The sequence below is a fragment of the Tachyglossus aculeatus genome, chromosome 2 (genome assembly GCF_015852505.1).
Source record: "Tachyglossus aculeatus isolate mTacAcu1 chromosome 2, mTacAcu1.pri, whole genome shotgun sequence".
Taxonomy (NCBI): Eukaryota; Metazoa; Chordata; class Mammalia; order Monotremata; family Tachyglossidae; genus Tachyglossus; species Tachyglossus aculeatus.
Window position 1 is genome coordinate 30887295 of NC_052067.1, and position 20975 is coordinate 30908269.

The 20975-nt window shown below is 42.1% G+C and overlaps 1 protein-coding gene across 1 annotated transcript in view; it reads right to left on the reverse strand.

The window, feature by feature from the left end:
* Nucleotides 1-7019: 7019 nt before the first annotated feature.
* The window catches only part of KCNH8 (potassium voltage-gated channel subfamily H member 8), a 268495-nt gene continuing 254539 nt past the window's right edge, over nt 7020-20975 (reverse strand). Inside the window, exons 14-16 of the mRNA XM_038769533.1 lie at nt 20731-20837; nt 19741-19817; nt 7020-8572 (exon numbers count right to left, since the gene is read on the reverse strand). Coding sequence (XP_038625461.1) covers nt 7868-8572; nt 19741-19817; nt 20731-20837 — 889 coding nt within the window. The 3' untranslated portion in view covers nt 7020-7867. The remainder of the gene's footprint in view (nt 8573-19740; nt 19818-20730; nt 20838-20975) is intronic.

Below are 20975 nucleotides of genomic sequence, written 5' to 3' on the forward strand. Positions count from 1 at the left end.
CTGTGTGCAGAGCACTGTACTAAGCGCTTGGGAAGTACAAGTTGGCAACATATAGAGACAGTCCCTACCCAACAGTGGGCTCACAGTCTAAAAGGGGGAGACAGAGAACAAAACCAAACATACTAACAAAATAAAATAGAATAGATATGTATAAGTAAAATAAATAAATAAATAGAGTAATAAATATGTACAAACATATATACATATATACAGGTGCTGTGGGGAAGGGAAGGAGGTAAGATGGGGGATGGAGAGGGGGATGAGGGGGAGTGGAAGGAAGGGGCTAGGGAGTAGGAATGTGTCTGCTTTTTGTTCTATTGTACTCTCCCAAGCTTAGTACAGTGTATTGCATATAGTAAGCACTCAATAAATACAACTGAATGAGTGAATGTTGGTTCCCAAGGACCTGACTTGCTAGTTATGAGCAAGGAACTTGTCTCCTAATCCCATTGTACTGGACTCTCCCAAGTGCTTAGTAAAGTGCTCTGCACATAGTAAGCACTCAATAAATACCACTTGATTGATTATTTACTTCTCCTTCTCCAAGACTTAATAGCTTGCACACTATATCAAAAATTGCTCCCCTAACCCGTCCTAAATTCACTCCCAGGACAAACTGAAAATGTGCAACAGGGGCACCACAAACCGGGTGGCTTGGCTCCTGGGTATCATCATCATCATCATCATCAATCATATTTATTGAGCGCTTACTATGTGCAGAGCTATGGTTACCAGGCTGGTTTGGGCTGGGCCACTTTTGGTATGGGAAGTCCCTAAGCAAACTCATCTGCTTCTGCCGGTGCAGCCTCCACCACTGTGGGACTTTGGGAGAACTGGGACGGAAGGTCATGGGTTCTAATCCCAGCTCTGCCGCTTCTCAGCTGGGTGACTTTGGGCAAGTCACTTAACTTCTCTGTGCCTCAGTTCCCTCATCTGTAAAATGGGGATTAAGATTGTGAGCCCCACGTGGGACAACCTTTATTACCTTGTATCCCCCCAGTGCTTAGAACAGTGCTTGGCACATAGTAAGCACTAAGACTGTATAACCCTCTGTTGAGATATTTCTCTTTGACTGACATTCAGCTCTGTTGAAAAAAATGCATGCTAGGTAATAACCTAGAGGGTACAACTTGGGTGCTAAGAGGAAAAATTAAGGTGTTAAATCTTAATAGAAAATGAGATGCCAGGATGGGAAAGAAAGGAGAAAACCTTTCAAGTACAATTCCTTCGTGCCATTTTTGCATTCACTTACTGATTGTTCTGGGCATGTCACAAAATTTACAGGGACTGCACTTGAATAGGCAACAAATACCAACATTATTATTATTATTATTACAACCTAGAGGGGGAGACAGACATTAATATAAATAAAGACATTATAGGCAAATACTTAAGTGCTGTGGGGCTGAGGGAAGGGTGAATAAAGGCTGCAGATCCAAATGTTAGAGCCACACGGAAGGGTGTGGGAGAAAAGGCCTAGTTGGGAAGGGCAACTCTTGGAAGAGATTTGCTGTTGTTAAGCACTTGAATGTGAAGAGAAGTGATCTTCTGTCAGCTGTGAAGGGGCAAGGAGTTCCAGGCCAGAGGCAGGACATGCCAACGGGTTTGGGTCATCATCAATCGTATTTATTGAGCGCTTACTGTGTGCAGAGCACTGTACTAAGCGCTTGGGAAGTACAAGTTGGCAACATATAGAGACAGTCCCTACCCAACAGTGGGCTCACAGTCTAAAAGTCGGCAGTGAGGATTAGCCTTCCAGCTGTAGAACAGGAACTCTGTTTTGTCTGAAGTTAACCACGCAAACTGACAAAAAGACCAAAGCAATTAATTCCTATTTAGCCAGCTAGGTTCCCACTAAAAGAGACTTTTTTTTTTGAAATCAAAGACACAGACTTACTTTCAAAACAAGTTTCCCCATTTTATTATCTCTTTGCCACTGAAGTATCATACATCATACACAGCTTCAGGCTCAGTTTTCATTCTTCTATCAGAAAGCAAGCTGTTATCAACTGTATCATTTTCCCTAACAAAAAGGCTAGGAAAAGTGATACAGGGAAAACTGATGGTTTGGTCTCAAAAGGACTGGCAGAGCTCCTACAGTCTGTTTTGGTTTGACCTCTTTGTACACACACGACCTTTCAGAGCACATCATTCAGGAGAAAGAACTTTGGTGTGTTCCCCCACCTGCCTTGATGCTACTGTGGATGTGCATTTTTGGAGCTCTTATCTAGTGCAATTTATCCAGAATTCTATACAGGTCAATTGCCCACTGGCATGCTATATACAAGAGATGACATTTTAATTCTTGCTCCCAAACCCTTTAAGCGTACAGTAACAGTTTGATCCACATGATGTCAAAGGCACATTCAGAAAGGAGGGTGTCTGTTAAAGAGTTGACATTTCATCATTGTTCCCAATAAGATGGAGCAATGAGGACAACTGGAAAAGGTCTTTTGACTGTGCCAGAAAACAAACATTTCTTTCTGAGTCTCTTCACTTACAGAGTTAGCTCCCAGACCGTATAACCCTCTGTTGGGATATTTCTCTTTGACTGAAATTCAGCTCTGTTGAAAAAAATGCATGCTAGGTAATGACCTAGGGGGACAACTTGGGTGCTAAGAGGAAAAATTAAGGTGTTAAATCTTAATAGAAAATGAGATGCCAGGATGGGAAAGGAGAAAACCTTCCAAGTACAATTCCTTCTTGCCATTTTTGCATTCACTTACCGATTGTTCTTGGCATGTCACAAAATTTACAGGGACTGCACCTGAATAGGCAAATGATTGTGATCATTTAGGTCTCAAAAATATACTCTGACCTAAAATATGTATTTAATTGGAGCCCAAAAGCACTTTTAAGCCTGTTATACAGATCATTTGTACATGTGGCCTACATGGTACCCCGCTTTAGCATCTGAAGGATTGAAGACCCAAGTGGCTGGGGGCAATTTAACAATATTTTTGAGAGTGCTGATGGAGGAAGGAGAGCAGTATAAGAAGGAAACACTGCATTTTTTGAGCTTAAACTGGACTCTTAGTTTAAGCAATGAACAGGGGCAGTTCAATTCTCTCCTAATGTGAAAGGTGGAACTGATGCACTATATAGGAGAAAGTAACCAAGAAAACTATGAGCAAGACGCACTTTCTAAGATTTTTTCCCCCCGGTTACCACTGGTAAGTAAATCCAGTGTAAACTGTAGCAGCATGACAGTAGTGGTTCTTAACTGTGTTTTGTGTTTAGAGGTAGTTCCCCACGGAATCAATAGGGCTTCACCAAGAGGAGAAATTAGCTCATTCTGTAACATCAGAAACAAACAAACAAAAATCACTGCCCGGGGAAAATGAATTTTACAAATATCTAGAAAAAAGTCCGAGCAAACTTCTTCCCTCAAATATCAGAACACTCAGCACATTGTCCCAGCAGGCACGCCGATAATATTGAAGGACATCTAAAATAGGCTAAAGAGAATGAAATCTATCTTGATCTAGCTGCTAAAGTCAACTGTCCATTGTCTAGGCCCCGCTCGTCTTCTGTGCCTTCTCTGTGCTTGCATTTGGGCCATTTCGGTGTTCATGGCACTCTCCCAGAGGGTGAGCTGGAAAGTGAAAGGAAATGAAACTCTTTGTGGCTCAGCTATGTTTCAATGGGGATCGAGAGTGCCTTAGATTTCCCCTATCCCTAATTCACTTTGTCTCCCCCTGTGTACTGTAAGCTCTTTGGGAGCACGGATCATATGTTGATGTGTTGATGTGATCAAATGTGCTATTTGTTGAGAAGCAGCTGTGGCTTAGTGGAAAGATCATGGGCTTTGGAGTCAGAGGTCACGGGTTCGAATCCCAGCTCCGCCACTTGTCAGCTGTGTGACTTTGGGCAAGTCACTTAACTTCTCTGGGCCTCAGTTCCCTCATCTGTAAAATGGGGACTAAGACTGTGAGCCCCATGTGGGACAACCTGATAACCTTGTATCTTCCCTTCCTTCCTTCCTCTCCCCCTCGTCCCCCTCTCCATCCCCCCATCTTACCTCCTTCCCTTCCCCACAGCACCTGTATATATGTATTTATGGTTGCACATATTTATTACTCTATTTATTTATTTATTTATTTATTTTACTTGTACATTTCTATCCTATTTATTTTATTTTGTTGGTGTGTTTGGTTTTGTTCTCTGTCTCCCCCTTTTAGACTGTGAGCCCACTGTTGGGTAGGGACTGTCTCTATGTGTTGCCAATTTGTACTTCCCAAGCGCTTAGTACAGTGCTCTGCACATAGTAAGCGCTCAATAAATACGATTGATTGATTCCCCAGCGCTTAGAACAGTGCTTTGCACATAGTAAGCGCTTAACAAATGCCACTATTATTATTATTATTATTATTATTATTATATGTATCAACTTTTATATTGTACTTTCCCAAGGGCTTATTAAAGTGTCACCGCACAGTCAGTGCTTAATGTATCACTGATTGAATTGTGAGAACTGTATTATCTCCGTGGACTCTCTGCTTCCCATTATTACAGATAAGCTAAGTGTAGCTTTTTTTTAAATCCCCAAATCAGGTGCGTTCTAGAAATCGACAGCTATAGTTGCTGGGTAAATCTCCCTCTGGAACTGTACTAGAAAATTGGGTGTTAGTTTGAATGACAACAATAGTGTAATGGCTAATGATTTTTTTTATGGCATTTTTTAAGTGCTTACTATGTGTAAAGCACTGTTCTAAGCACTGGGAAGGTTACGAGGTGATCAGGTTGTCCCTCGGGGGGGGCTCACAGTCTTCATCCCCATTTTACAGATGAGGTAACTGAGGCCCAAAGAAGTTAAGTGACTTGTCCAAGGTCACACAGCAGACATGTGGCGGAGCCGGGATTCAAACCCATGACCTCTGACTTCAAAGCCCATGCTCTTTCCACTGAGCCATGCTGCTTCTAATGATTGACCATAAGAAGCCTGAAAGATATTTAATTGATGTCTCTCTCCTATGTGTTATTGTTTTGCTACACAATATTAAACGTTGGGTTTATTATTAGTTCTACATGATTAAGGACAAAACTGCAACCGAGGGTAGAGGGATTTACTGTTAAATAGCTCTGGGCAAGGGAAATTAGGGACAGCATGGGCAGTCTCCAAGAAGGCCCACATCTTTAAAGCTAAAACTATTTAACAGCCAGTTACCTGCAGTGGGGTCCTTCGGACAGGGAATGAAAAGGAACAATTACTTTTCAAGCCATAAAAACCTAAAAAACAAAATCCGTCCTATAAACTCTGTGACAAAAGAGGTCATCTCTATTCTTTCTTCTATCATGTCATTTCCCACACAATCTAGTTCAGCCCTCTCCAGAAATACTGTGATTAAATGGCTGACAAAAGTCATATTTTTTTGTGTAATGTATTCAGATAATTACCTCAATCTTACCCCTCCCTTCTAGACTGTAAGCTCCTTGTGGGCAGGGAATATGTCTAACAACTCTGTTGCACTGTCCTCTCCCAAGCAGTTAGTACCGTGCTCTGTACACAGTAAGCGCTCAATGAATACTATTGATTTTGGCAGGATAGACTTCATTTCTCATAACATCTAATTGTATAAATTATTGTTCAATAATGAGCGGTGCAAATCAGCCTAATTGTGTCCTGCTGGCTGGAACTGCGTGGTAACTGTTCCGATCCACCACTCGATGGATGGATCATTTGGGTGAACTGTAGATCTGAGGAGGTTAGTGGATGCGACATTGCGAAGTGGGACTCATTTCAAAGGATATGATGACAGAAGCATTGCCACACAGGCATTTGAAATTGTTTTGGTTCTCTGAGAGTTTCACTAGGGCAACAGCATTTTTTAGGAAATTGTTCAGGTAATTCAAGCAATAATAGTGCTTGTGGGTTTTTTTGTTTGTTTCCCGATCTTAAATTTAAAGATTACCTAGCAGTTAAATCTAGCCTTAGGTAAATGTTTTCCCAGTTGCTGTAACCTGGCTTTGGGAATCACTCATATCATTTGACAGCAGGCCCTGAAAGTTCTGCAAGATGTTTTTTAACTGACTGAATTTCTAACTTTCCTGTTGGGGGAGGATGCACGGGGTTTTGCCAGGATAGGCTGAGAAAATTACTTTTAGGTAATCAGTGGGAAAGTTGAGGACTTGCTAGAAGGTAGGGGTTTTGTGTGTGTGTCTGCTAAGGAGGATGGATGGCTATGAAAGAACCTATCAAATTCTTCCTCCACTCATCCTCTGAGTACACTGCTGGAGACCGAATGCTGAGTAAGACAGATCATTGGTCTGACCAAGTATGCCCATTCTCAGTCCATTAACAAGAAAAGAAAGTAGACAGCATAAAATTCTTCCGGGTAGGGAACATTCTACTTCATTATTCTGTACTCTCCAAGGGCCACACACCAAGTGAGTGCTCATCAGATATTGCAGCAGCTGCTGTACTACTACTACTAATTCAATCAAAACTATTGAAACCTGATGGAGTTAAATTTTCAATGGAAAGAGAGCAAAAGAAAGACTCACTCAGAATTCCTTGGAGGCACTGGGCACCAAATCCATGTCAAACTCAGCCCGGGTGGGTTTGGATTTCTAGAAGATGGCTTTATAGCATGCTTTATTTGGAGATGACCAACACCAGTGCAGATTATTGCTTCAAGTCTGAAATTCCACAGGCACGCTTTCAGGTCCTGGCTATTTCTGTTGAGCAAGATTTACAAAACCTGGAGGAGAGGGATTTATACTAGACCACTAATACAAGCTTACCTTGAACCTGGGTGGTAGGAATAATGGATAACCAGTTCAGACACTGTTTCGCTCTGTGTTTGGATAGGTTTTGAGGCAGTGTTAGTAGAAAATGGTTTTACGTGTGAGGACATGGCTTCGATCGAGTCTCAGGCACCTCGACGCAAGTTTAACTAGGACACAGCCCTTGCCTTATAGGAGAACTGACTGTACCTTAAAACGAGAGTCCTGCTGTTATCTGTTTCCAAGGCTCACGTTTGGGGATTCAACATCGTATGTGACGTTCGGTGGGGGGGAGTTTTTATTAATAAAATATTACTATACTCCATCAGCATGGGGATACATTCATTGCAAACTGCATGCACATAAAAGGGGATCCATTTTTTAAACTACATTCTCTTAATAATAGTTTGATCTAATATACGTTACAGTAGTGCATCTCTTGTTGAAACGGCAAGCTTTTTACCAAAATGGAAATGAAACGTTAGTCTCTTTATAAATAGTTTAAATAGTTTAAATACATATTTCATACCAAGTATATAAAAATAGCCTTTTCTGATAAATAAAGGGGTTTCATTTACATGACAAATAACGTGCAACAGCTAGCCACTGTCTACCAACTCTATTTGGTTGATTGTCTAAGAGATGACATGCAGTGATAATTGTCCCTTTGCCTTCATGAAACAGAAAAATAGATCAGCAGGAGCCATGATCACCGGACGCAAACAGTGCTATGGATATTGTTCAGGAATGACAATCAGGCACTCAGGAGAAGCCTTCACTTCCAGCAACAGAGGCCTCCTAGGTCAAAAATGATCTGTAAATTATCTTGTCCTAGACTGCCAACTGTTCTGACCCTCAGGGCCTTCGGACTACCGCAAAAGTCTGCCAACCAGACGGATAAGTTAACACCTCTGTAGAAAATGCTTTCGGCATGCTTCTAGAATCTAGAAATTGTTTTCTACAGTACAAATTGGGTTAAACAGTTTCAGATCTGCTTGCTCCCTATGCAGCAGGATTTCCAGTTTTGCAAATCTCCACGATCACCGAGAGGAGAAAAGGCAAAACAAAGCAGTCATGTAGTGGTAAGTCTGCAACTAGCCGCTGCAGCACACGTTTCAAAAACCACTTCTCAGACATCCCATTATACATTTATGGCTTGGCTATCGTTCCCCTCCATTGTGCTTGACACTATTTCCAGAGGAAAATCTTCTGAGGTTTTTAGAGGAACTGGTGCCGTCCCGTCCCGGGCCCAAGATCCGGGCAAGTTCTCTAGGCTGAGAGAACTCACCATTCCCTGGCCAAAACTACCTTCTTCCGATCTGCTCGGGAGTACGAGGTGCAAGGACGTCTCTGACGAAGAACAGACAGACGGAGAAAGAGTTGCCGAAATTGACTGGAGCGGAGTCAAAGTGGAATCTGAATGCGGAGAGGCGCACCTTAGAAATTGCAAGTGACCTTCCTGAATGACCTGATAATGGGATGGGGAACGGTCACGGCCCGAAGGGTAATACAGTTTGTGATCCTCAGGGTTTTGCTCGTTGGCTCCAGTTCTTTGAGGGCTGCTTCCCACAGAGCTGGGATCCAAATGCCAAATGTCAGATATGGAGTTGCGATGACACAGTTGTGCTTTGGGGCAAGCAGTGTTCCCTGCTTGCTTGTGCATACAAGGCTGATGCGTAGTCCAAGTCATTCTGGTCTGTAAACTTTCCATGGAGGGACACACTGATGTGCTATGCACTGAGCAATATCCCAACGGTCTCTGGGACAGCATTACATTTTCCAGAAGATGCATTATGCTCTTTACATCTTTGCTGAGTTGTGAGACCTCTTGGGTTAAGGATGTAACCTGCCAAAAAAAAAAAGCCAAGAGAAAGGTGATCATTAGAATCCTACAGATGGACATACCATTGGAACTGAAGCTCCACAGAGAGACTGTCCTTTGGCCCTGGGCCTTACCCCTCCTCTTCCTCCAATCCTGAGGACTGGCCCCCTCACGGAGTGGAGGTCAGGACTCCTGACCAGGTTAGACCAAGTGGGACGGAATCTCTTTCATTTAGCCCGATCATCTCAGTGACGGCAGTTCATTTTGGCCGACCGTAAGGATTCAGGTCATTTCCAAGGGCCTGGCCCTTGGATGACCACAAGACTGCAGAACAAACGACTCATGGCTTCAATCTTGAAGGCACCGTCCTCTCAGGGATCCTCTGGGCAGTGTCTCGGGGATCTGATTTTATCCTTCACCTCCCTCACTGGGCCAGAATCATATTTGCCTCAGAGGAAGTAGGTAGAGTGGTCAGGGACACTATTTGTGGGAGCCTATGATCCACTGTTGGACAATACAGGGGAATCGGATTCCTCACTCCTGCCATAAAGAACTCATCAGCAATCTTCTCTCTCTTGTGTGTACTTTCCACCAGAACATCTGCTCTTGGACAAAATATGGATGTCGAGTGGGTTTCTTCCTAAGATTATAGGATACACAGATTATTAATCAATAAAACCCAGCTAGTTTTAACATGGAGTGGCCTCAAACAACATTGGGCCTTGATCTCAACTCTTGAAAAGCTTCACTACTCAAGAAGCCTTTTTAAAAATGCAGCTTGGCAGAATAAATCACAGAGTTAAGTTAAAATCTCACCAGGCACCTTTGCCCTTGATTCAACTTCATTGTGCCTGGGCACATACACCTTTCTACAATACTACTTTTGTGAGCAGCATTTTTCTCTTTCAAAAACTCATATGTAGCGGATCCGATTCCATGCTTCAGATTGACTCACTGAGATGCCTAAACAGCTTTTCCAATGTAGGTAAGTTAGTTGCACGCTCACATAGTCTGCCATGGGAAATCAAAGCATTATGTGTCCAGAGAAAGGGTTTGAAAAGCAGTAACAAAACAGAAAGGTAAGCAACTCTTGTTAAAGGTAGAGGACAACATTGGTAAGCATTATGTGAGGAAAATGTTTTATCTAAACAAAGTCTATGGTGATGTATAGCTGAATCTCTTCATAACCATTTTTCTAATATCAGAACCAATATCTATTCTATTTATTTTATTTTGTTAATATGTTTGGTTTTGTCCTCTGTCTCCCCCTTCTAGACTGTGAGTCCACTGTTGGGTAGGGACTGTCTCTATATGTTGCCAACTTGTACTTCCCAAGCGCTTAGTACAGTGCTCTGCACACAGTAAGCGCTCAATAAATACGATTGATTGATGGATTGGAAAAAATTCTAGTCCAGTGAAAGTAACAGGTTTATATTTTGTAACAGTTATTCTTTTGTTTTCAGACAACTCAAGAATTTTGTTTGAATGAAATGAACCTTTTCATTTTTGGGTTTTAAAAACAAAAGAACAAAAATCAAGACCCCACCCAGAAATTGCTTATCCAGTGCACAGTTAAAGAATATGCTATCCTGTACTTCACCTTGGCCAGAAAGGTGACTGTGCAGCCCTTCCTGCGTGACCAGACGGAAAGGGGCTGCAGGGTTCTTCTTAGGTGAAACCCCACAAAGAGCAACTTGGGAATGGTTTCTAAAGATATTTGTTCTGTGGTCCTCAGACTATTCTGCTTTTCTCTTTAGCATCACTTCAGTCTTTCCCTGAGTCAACGTTTTCATTTCCAGTGGCCGACCTCTTTGAGTTACTAAGATTACTGTTAGCCCACCCAAGCTTGAGGAAAAGGAAACTTGACAGTTTCAATAAGGATTCTTCCACCTAAAGAATTACTTCCTTGGAATAATCTTTAAATGAAAACCTCACCAACAGAGCTGAAGGTTATTTCAGGAAAGCTCTTTCCTTATGGCTGCTTCTCGAATATTGCTCAACAATGTCTGTGAGTGGCAGAATGCTAAGTGGATCATTTAAGAGAAGTAGAATGGCCTAATGAAAAGAGCACAGTACTGGCAGTCAGCAGACGTGGTTCCACTCATTCATTCATTCAATCATATTTATTGAGCACTTACTGTGTGCAGAGCACTGTACTAGGCACTTGGGAAGTACAAGTTGGCAACATATAGAGACGGTCCCTACCCAACAATGGGCTCACAGTCTAGAAGGGGGAGACAGGCAACAAAACAAAACATATTAACAAAATAAAATTGAATAGTAAATATGTACAAGTAAAATAGAGTAATAAATCTGTACAAACATATATACAGGTGCTGTGGGGAAGGGAAGGAGGTGGGGAGGATGGGGAGAGGAAGGAGGGGGCTCAGTCTGGAAAGGCCTCCTGGAGGAGGTGAGCTCTCAGTAGGCTTTGAAGGGAGGAAGAGAGCTAGCTTGGCAGATGTGCAGAGGGAGGGCATTCCAGGCCAGGGGGAGGACATGGGCCGGGGGTCGATGGCGGGACAGGCGAGAACGAGGCACAGTGAGGAGGTTAGCAGCAGAGGAGTGGAGGGTGCAGGCTGGGCTGTAGAAGGAAAGAAGGGAGGTGAGGTAGGAGGGGCTGAGGTGATGGACAGCCTTGAAGCCGAGAGTGAGGAGTTTTTGCCTGATGCGTAGGGTAACTGGTAGCCACTGGAGATTTTTGAGGAGGGGAGTAACATGCCCAGAGCATTTCTGCACAAAGATGATCCGCGCAGCGGCGTGAAGTATAGACTGAAGTGGGGAGAGACAGGCGGATGGGAGATCAGAGAGGAGGCTGATGCAGTAATCCAGTCGGGATAGGATGAGAGATTGAACCAGCAAGGTAGCGGTTTGGATGGAGAGGAAAGGGCGGATCTTGGCGATGTTGCAGAGGTGAGACCGGCAGGTTTTGGTGACGGATTGGATGTGAGGGGTGAACGAGAGAGCAGAGTCGAGGATGACACCAAGGTTGTGGGCTTGTGAGATGGGAAGGATGGTAGTGCCATCCACAGTGATGGGAAAGTCAGGGAGAGGGCAGGGTTTGGGAGGGAAGATAAGGAGTTCATCTTGGACATATTGAGTTTTAGATGGCGGGCAGACATCCAGATGGAGATGTCTTGAAGGCAGGAGGAGACATGAGCCTTTAGGGAGGGAGAGAGAGCAGGGGCAGAGATGTAGATTTGGCTGTCAGCAGCGTAGACATGATAGTTGAAGCCCAACTCCTCCACTTGACTGCTGTGTGGCTTTGGGCAAATCACTTAATTCCTATGTGCCTCAGATTCTTCATCTGTACAATGAGGATTAAATACTGTTCTCCCTTTCCATTTAACTGTGAGCCCCATGTGGGCCAGGAACTGTGTCTGACCTGATTGAATTGTATCTACCCCAGCACTTAGTTGCAGTGCTTGGCACAGAGTAAGCAATTAAACACCACAATTATTATTTTGTGCTTTCAGAATAGTCACTTTTCATCCTGTATCAGGGAAATGCAGTCATATTTGGGTGGGAGTGAGGTGACTAGTTAAGATCTTGGGCTCTTCTGTTTTTTTAAAAAAAGTTATTTTTCAAGCACAAGCTATGTGTCAAGCATTGTTCTAAGCACTGGATTAGATAGAAGTTAATCAGGTTGGACGCAGTCCCTGACCCACGTGGGGCTCACATTCTAAGTAGGAGGTAGTAGGATTTAATCACCATTTTAGAGAAGCAGTTAACTGAGGCACAGAAAAGTTAAGTGAATTATCCAAGGTCACAAAGCAAGCAATTGGCAGATGTGGGATTAGAACTCAGTCCCTCTGACTCCCAGGAACAGGCTCTTTCCACTGGGCCATGCTACTTGCTCTTGAATGGGGACTGTTTTACAGCAGGGCATTGCAGGGTCTGAGATTTAAATATAAGACTATTTTCTTTTTCCATCATCTCTCCAGGGCTTTGCTGAGTGACTGGGTTCCACCTGCTATTTGTGGGGCAGAATTCTGGGGCCATCAGTGACTCATCGGCAAGAAATTCTTCAACAAAATAGAAGCCCTTAAAAAAAAGGTAAGATAATGTGCTTGTTTGTGTAGATTGCTGAAGGGGTTGGCACATGCCCCTTAGAAGAGATCATTATTACGGTTATATGCTGGAATGATGATTCATGCACACAATATAGATAGGGGCCATCCCCTGAAATGCAGACTAAAAAAATCAAATCCAAATGAAATCAAGCACAACTTTTCTATGTGCCCCATTACTTCCAACTCAAATTCAAAGGTCTGTTGTTTTGGGGAATTCCTAATCACCAAAAAAGTCTTCAGCTTGGATCTCTCAACCTCAGCAAAGTCAATGCAGAATGTGATTTTGGTGCTTCTACCACTGGCCCTTGCATTTCTGATTCAGATAGAAAGAGTAGTTATCACACTCAAATTCTAATATTCAAATTAGCGCCCATGAGTATTTCACCAATTTCCCAAAGAAGGGTTTAATTTCTCAGCTAAAGAATCCTCTCTATCACATTGTGTTTCATTTGTAATTATAGAGAGAAGCCTCATCTGGTCTGGGAATTCAGTTTGCCTTCATGCTTCTCATTACTTTGTCACTTGTCCTGGCACCATCCTGATTTCCTTAGGTAGTTTTACTTCCCTGGGAAATTATGCCACCTGCTAACCTCTGTTTCTGGTTTCTTCTTTCCGAATGCCAAATCGAAAAATCAGCCAAGTAAGTTATTTAGGATCGTTTACAAGCTGGAGCCTGGTAACTCATTCTCTTCCTGGCTTTGGTACCTACTGCCCTTCTGTTATTTCTCCTGGGATTTGCTTCTCAGTACAGTTCTAACTTCCTGGCTAACTTAGAAGGTCTGAAGGGAAAAGCCCTGCAATAGAGAAGCTGCGTGAAACTCAGTTTGCTGTGTTCTTAATCACTACACCTTCCATATTATTCTCTAAGGCCTTTGGTATCCATGGAAGACAGGAACACATTTACCCAAGGAGGGCACTGATATTAATAATGTATCATCATCCCACGGGAAAGGAGTCATTGCAAGCTTTCTGTGCAGGCTCACAGGAAGCAAGGAACTCAGCTGGCAGGGCAGCCATGATTACTGGATAGCATCTTTTCCCTCAACAGAATTGTTTTTACCAGAGTTAATTCTGACTTTAGACTGTAAGCTCATTGTGGGCAGAAACTGTGTCTCTTACATTGCTATACTGTACTCTCCCAAGTGCTTAATTCAGTGCTCTGCACACAGTAAGTGCTCAATAAATACAATTGACTGACTGCAAAGGCAGTTCATGCTACCATTTTTTCCCCTAAATCTTGTCCTCCTTCAATTAATTGGTGGTATTTAATTATTTAGTGCTTACTGTGGGTGAAGCACTGTGCTAAGCTCTTGGGGGAGAATATTACCAACAGGAGAGCATTATACAGTCTGTTACTCATTAGTCCTCCAAAGTATGAGAAGGCATTAGCCCCATTTAGATGGCATCAGTGGCTGGGGGCAGCTCTGCAAAGCAGGCGGCGGAGGAATTTTCAAGATAACAGCTCCGTGGGGAAACAGATTATTCAGTGACAATTTCTGAAATGATTCACTGCCTCTTGCCACTGCATAAATGGCCTATATGCAGATTTGAATTTGTTGTAAGGGCGTTTCTCTGTGTAAAAAGTCTCATTTCCTGGATTGTAAACTTGTGGGCAGAGAAGATGTCTACCAACTCTGTTGTGCTTTCTAAAGCATTGAATACAGTGCACTGCTTGCAGTAAGTGCTCATTAAATCCCACTGATGATTCCTTGCCTTTCAAGGAAGATGCAAGCACAGAGTTCCTATAATAATAATAATACCTGTGCAAGGTGGATATGCCCATCTCTAAGTCACTCACAGCTTGCTTTCACCTACTTGCCATTACAAGCGCATAAGCCATGGGCTTTGGGTATCACCAAGGCTTCATTTGATGTGAGGGAAAAACTTTGTGATTTCCTTTTTGTTTATTTAGCAAGCATCTGTTAAGATAACCTTCTTAGCTTGAAAATTTCTTGCCCCACATCATTCTTTTACCAGACATGTTTTCCTTTCTAGTCACAATTTTCCTAAATTTAGTGGCACCAATTACTCTGAGCCTCTTCCCCTCCTCGTGCAAATCATACTGAAACAAACCCCCCCAACAGGTTTCAAATGTTGATTCACGTAATTAGAACTTTCATTTGTTATTTGTTATGTTGTATATTTATCATGGCGTTCAAAGAATTTGTTTAATTTCAATGAGATCCACCCGCTTCAAAAAGACTACCTATATTTTTCAAAGCATCCAAAAATTAGTATTATCTATCATCCAAAATGATGAAAATGTTCTGTTCTTAAATTCCTTCCAGTTGTGGATTTTAGTATCTTTCCAGCAAGTAATGTAATCGCCTAGCCAGGGCTGAACCTAGAGAGGTTAAGATTTTCCAAGGTCACATTAGGAGACAGAGATTGGAATCAGGAGTCCTGTCCTCGTCCAGAACCTCTTAAATAATTAGAGAAGAATTACATCTTGACGCTGCTGATACAGAGAAATCAATTATTTTCTCCAGAGACTGTATCTGTGTGATTCTGTTGAAGTTTTGCAAGCTGAGACCCTAATAGACAACATTATTCCATTTAGCAGTACTACAGTAATCCATTATTTAGTAGTTCTCCTTTTATTATCTTCATCTATTTTCCAATCTCTTGTGACAGTATAATGGCTCAAAAGCCAAGAGGGCCTCAACTGATATGGGTAAAAACAACTAGAGTCCCATTTTTCAGGGTTGCTACTTCTTCCAAAGCTGAGAAGGCTCTTACAATTAATCCAAAATTAATGATGCTCTGTCTGTGTCTTTCAGCACAATGGAGGTGGTGGGAAGGCAGGCTCAGCCCCGACTTTGTTACAACCCAAGTCAGTGATACCCTTCATCCCCCCTATTCTGGCTGGGGTGATATCCCACTTTATGATGTAGACAGCTGGCCTGAACACTGAAAAATGGCCTTCAGATATGCACTAGTGGATTTATTGAGGATCCCAATCTCCCTCCATAAGAAGCACACCAGTAAATGCTGGTCAGGGGACTGCTTGTTTCAGTGAATATCAGCATGGCTCAGTGGAAAGAGCATGGGCTTTGGAGACAGAGGTCATGGGTTCAAATTCCAGCTCTGCCACTTAGCTGTGTGACTTTCGGCAAGTCACTTAACTTCTCTGTGCCCCAGTTCCCTCATCTGTAAAATGGGGATTAAGAGTGTGAGCCCCATGTGGGACAACCTGCTCACCTTGTAACCTCCCCAGTGCTTAGAACAGTGCTTTGCACATAGTAAGCGCTTAATAAATGCTATTATATATATATATATATATATTATATATATATATATATATATAAAGAGATGACTAAATCAATTTGGAGGGCTAAACCAACGAGTTCTGTGGAAAAGCCGTTTCTACTCTGTGCCCCTCATTCATTGCTAATGCTTGAATGTATTTCCCTGGTCCAAAGAAGCATCTTCCTTCTGTGAAGGAGTTTTATTGAAAAAAAAGTGTCATTAATAAATTCTTTCAGAAATGCTGATTATTCTGAGACACCCTTACCTCTGTTAGGATAAGATCTTTTGGCTGAGTGTGCAAATGGGATTCAGGATTCATCTGCCAATAGGGATTAGTCAGGGTAACAGCTGGACTCAGGATGCGGTTCAAAGTGCCAGAGGCAAGGTAATATTATAAAAAGGATAGTGAATATAAAAATAACGGGAAATTTACCAGTCTTTTATTTTCAATCATTTTTCTCCTTTTAATCATCTAATCTTATTGTTCCTTAGGAAATAATCTAGTAGTAGTAATAATAGTAGTAGTTAAAGTATCTATTAAGCACTAGCTGTGGGTGGAACACTGTACTAAGCACTGGGAAAGGGAATTAGACACAATTCTGGCTCCTCTCCCTCAGGGGGCTCATAGCTTCAAAATAGAGGGAGAGGGCAGTGGCAACAGAACCATAAAGAGAGAAATAAGTTTCAAACCCTTTTCAGAGGACAGTGTCAGTTTTGAAAATCTACTCAGCAACCAACAAAATGCTAGCATTCCAAAAAAGAGAGGACTCAGTAGGGTTTCTCTCAACTTAGTCCTGATCAATTCACTCTGCAGCAAACTCATAGAAAGTGGTTCAGAATATCCCAGTTTCTAGCTGTGGAACTGACTATGGTGTTACAACCGGAGCATTAGAGTTTTAGGAACTAGTCTGGTGTGCAGTAATTACTAATGAGCTATGACTCCTTTAGAAGAGAGATTTTTAACAGCCACACCAGGTTGCAGAATCAAAAAAGACATTAGGACAATCCACATGTACAAGATATGGAAAGGACTTGTCAGTCTTGCATCAAATTTTACACAGTGATAAATTTTTACCATAAACAGTGCCTTTGAAAGCTTTATCCCAGTGGAAAAAGCATGGGCCGGGGAGTTGGAAGACTTGGGTTCTAATCCTTGTTTCGCCACTTGTCTGGTGGGTGACCTTGGGCAAGCCACTTCACTTCTCGGTGCCTCAGTTTCCTTATCTGTAAAATGGAGATTCAATACCTAATCGCTGTCCGACTTAGACAGTAAACCCTGTGTGGGACAGGGATTGTGTCTCACTTGTCTTGTTTTGTTTCTACCCCATTACTACTATAGTGCTTGGCACTTAGTAAGTGCTTAACAAATACCACAATAAATAATAAAATGAAAAGGGACAAATGAAGCTGTCCATACTTTTTAGCCTACAAGAGGTTTTCAAAGTTAAGACTAAATTCAAACATTATCAATCAATCAATCAATCGTATTTATTGAGCGCTTACTGTGTGCAGAGCACTGTACTAAGTGCTTGGGAAGTACAAGTTGGCAACATATAGAGACAGTCCCTACCCAACAGTGGGCTCACAGTCTAAATGGGGGAGACAGAGAACAAAACCAAACATACTAACAAAATAAAATAAATAGAATAGGTATGTACAAGTAAAATAAATAGAGTAATGAATATGTACAAACATATATACATATATACAGGATATACATTATCAGGTTTGCAGAGATGGACAATCCTGGGCCAATGACAAAACATTTTCCCTGCTCTGGTTCCTTACTTAAATTGTTTTTCTAATTAAATTACATAAATCTCTTGGCCCTGCTATACATTTAAATAGAAATTAATGATGAAACATGTATAGTTATATTTTTCTCTTTCATGGAATTATCTTTATCATGTGGGAAAGAATATTCCTTCTATAGGCTCTTTAATAGATTTTATGCTGACTCAGGTTTAGAGTTAGCCTTCATTCAATGAGGAAACATCAATATTCACACAGGACAGCCCAAAACATGAAAACATTTAATTAATTTACCCTGACATTTGGTGTTTTGTCATTCTCTGTGAGCTAATGATGTTGGTTCCAAACTTAATGTACTCCTTTTTAGAAGAATGATCTAATGCACTTCTGCTATTTCCTCGTCAACATTCTTCTAAGACTCTTTTGTTTTCTCCCTTTGGGAATTATGTAAGAGTGCAGTACTGTTATGTACGGCTAATAGTATTTCCACCACCAAAGGGAAAACTATAAAAATGTAATCTATGGGGAGCCTGCATGAATCTCTATGCATTGTAATATATAAATGAAGGCATGCATATTTAGATCCTTTAGAGTGATGCCTCATCTCCCCTCCCATATCCTTTCCGCCCATTCCTGTTAACAACCGCCGTATCTCAAGCCTGCGGCATAAGCATTATTTTTGACTCCTCTTTCCTTATATTCAATTGCTTACTAAAATCTGCTGGATCGATCTTCATTATATTTATCTTCACAGTATCTCCAGAATCCATCTCTTCCTCTTCATCCAAATTGCAACTATGCTGGTCCAAGCACATATCCTGCCTTGACTACATCAGCCTCCTCATTCACCTCCGTCCCTCTAGTCTCTCCTCACTCCAGGCCACACTTCCCTCTGCTGCCTGGATCATTTTTCTAAAGCGCAGTTTCACACCCACCTGCCCACTCCTTAAGAACTTCTGATGGTTGCCCATTCCACTCCACATCAAACAGAAACTAGATCATTGGTTTTTGGGCACTTGATCAGCTCTCTTCCCTCTACTTATTCTCAGTCCTCTCCCCCAACCCTCCAGCTCACACACTTTACTCCTCAAGCCAACAAAATCACTGTGCCATGTTCTTTTCTTTCCCACTGTCAACCTGTTACTCTCATCCTCTTTTTTTGCCAGGAACTTCTTCCTCCACAACTAGCAAACCACCACTCTCCCCATCTTCAATGCTCTGCTGAATTTCATCTCCTCCCTGAGGCCTTCCATGATTAATTTCTCATGTTTTATGTGTCACCTAAACATTTGTGTATTCACCTCCCTGGATGGCATAAGTACATATTTTCACACTCAGTTGCATGCTCTACCTGTCATTTATTTGAGTTTTTGATTTCCCCACTAGACTGTACGTTCTTTGAGGACAAGGATCATGTTTACTAATCCGCTGAACTCCCAAGTGCTTGGTACATTACCCTGCTATTGATTCACAACCAAAGGGAAGAGCAACTAGTTTTTTTTCCTTCCTCAGAACAGCCAAATGTCTGAAGCTAGCCCAGTTACACTGACATAGTACAGTATTCAGTCCCCCTGCGTAGATGCTTTAACAGTAGGTGATTTTTTTAAAAAAATAGAATCAACCCCACCCCCATCAGGCCTTCAGGGCTCACTGATGTGGTGTTGTGTTGACTACTTAGGTCCCTCCAGCACCCTTCTGCTGCTCTCCGTTTGGCCATTTGACTGCATCTTAGAAACTGTGTGAGAAAATGCAGAGGAACATAGCATGCAAAGGACAAAGCTGCTTTTTTTGCAGCTCAGGTGAAAGATTTGGTAGTGAGGAGGTTGATGTTAATTATCAAAATAAGTCTTCTGGAGGCATGCAGATTTTATCCCTGATGTGCCTTCACTATCCCCACTATCACAGTCAACCTCTTGGTTAGAATTTTCTGAACGGCACTTTAATCAAGCATTTCACTTATTTCAGTATCATCCCTCTATACAGAATTGACTTCTTTAAACCCTAGTAAATTAAAATTGGGTCAGAGACCCTTCAACATGTACACATGAAAATAAACCAGTAAGTTTGACAGTGTGACTGCTCTAAAGGGCCTCACTCTGGCAAAATCAATATCCATACCTCACTGTTGAGTTTGCTGATCTGCTGCTTGGTTTCCTCCGCTTTGATAAACAGAACTGCTGCCCCAATCTCAGCATCTGCCAAGAGGGAAAATGCACAAAACTAATGAAGTGCATTAAAGTAGGAAAATATTCAATGGCTTTGGGAACTACAATCAAGGAATGAAGACTGAATGATACCCCTAACCTTTGTGCTCCTATGATCTGCTGAGCACAGTTTGGGTTTTATTCCCAGTTTGTAACTGTCCCTACACTCTGTGGGCTCTGTAAACAATATTAGTGATAACAGTGAGAATAATAATAACCACTCAGCCAGTTGGTGGCCGATGAATGTGTTGTCCCTTGTCTCTTCCCACTGACGCATTACTTGGGGACCCACTATCGGTCCAGACTCGGTCCTGGAAAAGAAGGACTTGGTGGTTGGCAGATTCCATTCCTTGGGCAGACTGTGAGCCCACTGTAGGGTAGGGACTGTCTCTATATGTTGCCAATTTGTACTTCCCAAGCGCTTAGTACAGTGCTCTGCACATAGTAAGCACTCAATAAATATGATTGATGATGATGATAGGTCTCCTAATCACTGCCGATCTTGGCTCTGATTCAGGCCTTCCGGCTGTCCAGTTTACATCCCCGTGCCACATTCACCAAATGAACTGGGGTGAAAACTTACATGCCTACTGATATTTTGTTTCTTTAAAGTAGTGTTCCCAGATCGGGCCATATGGCTGATGACTAGCAGAAATCTAAATTTCCTGAATCACCAGTTTGGGGTAATAGGCAGGGCATCTGCCCTACACACTAGAATGATATCACAGTAACTTGCAGAATAGGAGCGTCACCATTAAACTGAAGTTCAAAATAAAATCAATTCAAGTTATTGGTGAGATTTTATCACCCTCAGAATCATATGAAACCGTGGAGAGACAAAAGGCAGTCATTGCAAAGCGTGAAAAGTTACTTCTTGTGCAGTTTGACTGAAGAGAGAACTAACCGCCTATTGGAGGTGACACCCTGGACTCCTGCCTGACTCTCTCAGATCCGAAGTCGAAAGTCTGGCTCTCCTCATTCTGGTTTCCATCTTCAATCCCATCAACAATCCTATTTCAAAGCAAAAGGAAATGTTTTTAAGAATTGTGTACGAACATTGGCCCTTGTGAAGATGGAGGTTTTTAAAGTGAAGGTGAATCACTGTACAAGCACAATACCAAGTATACCTGTAAATGCAAAAATAGCATC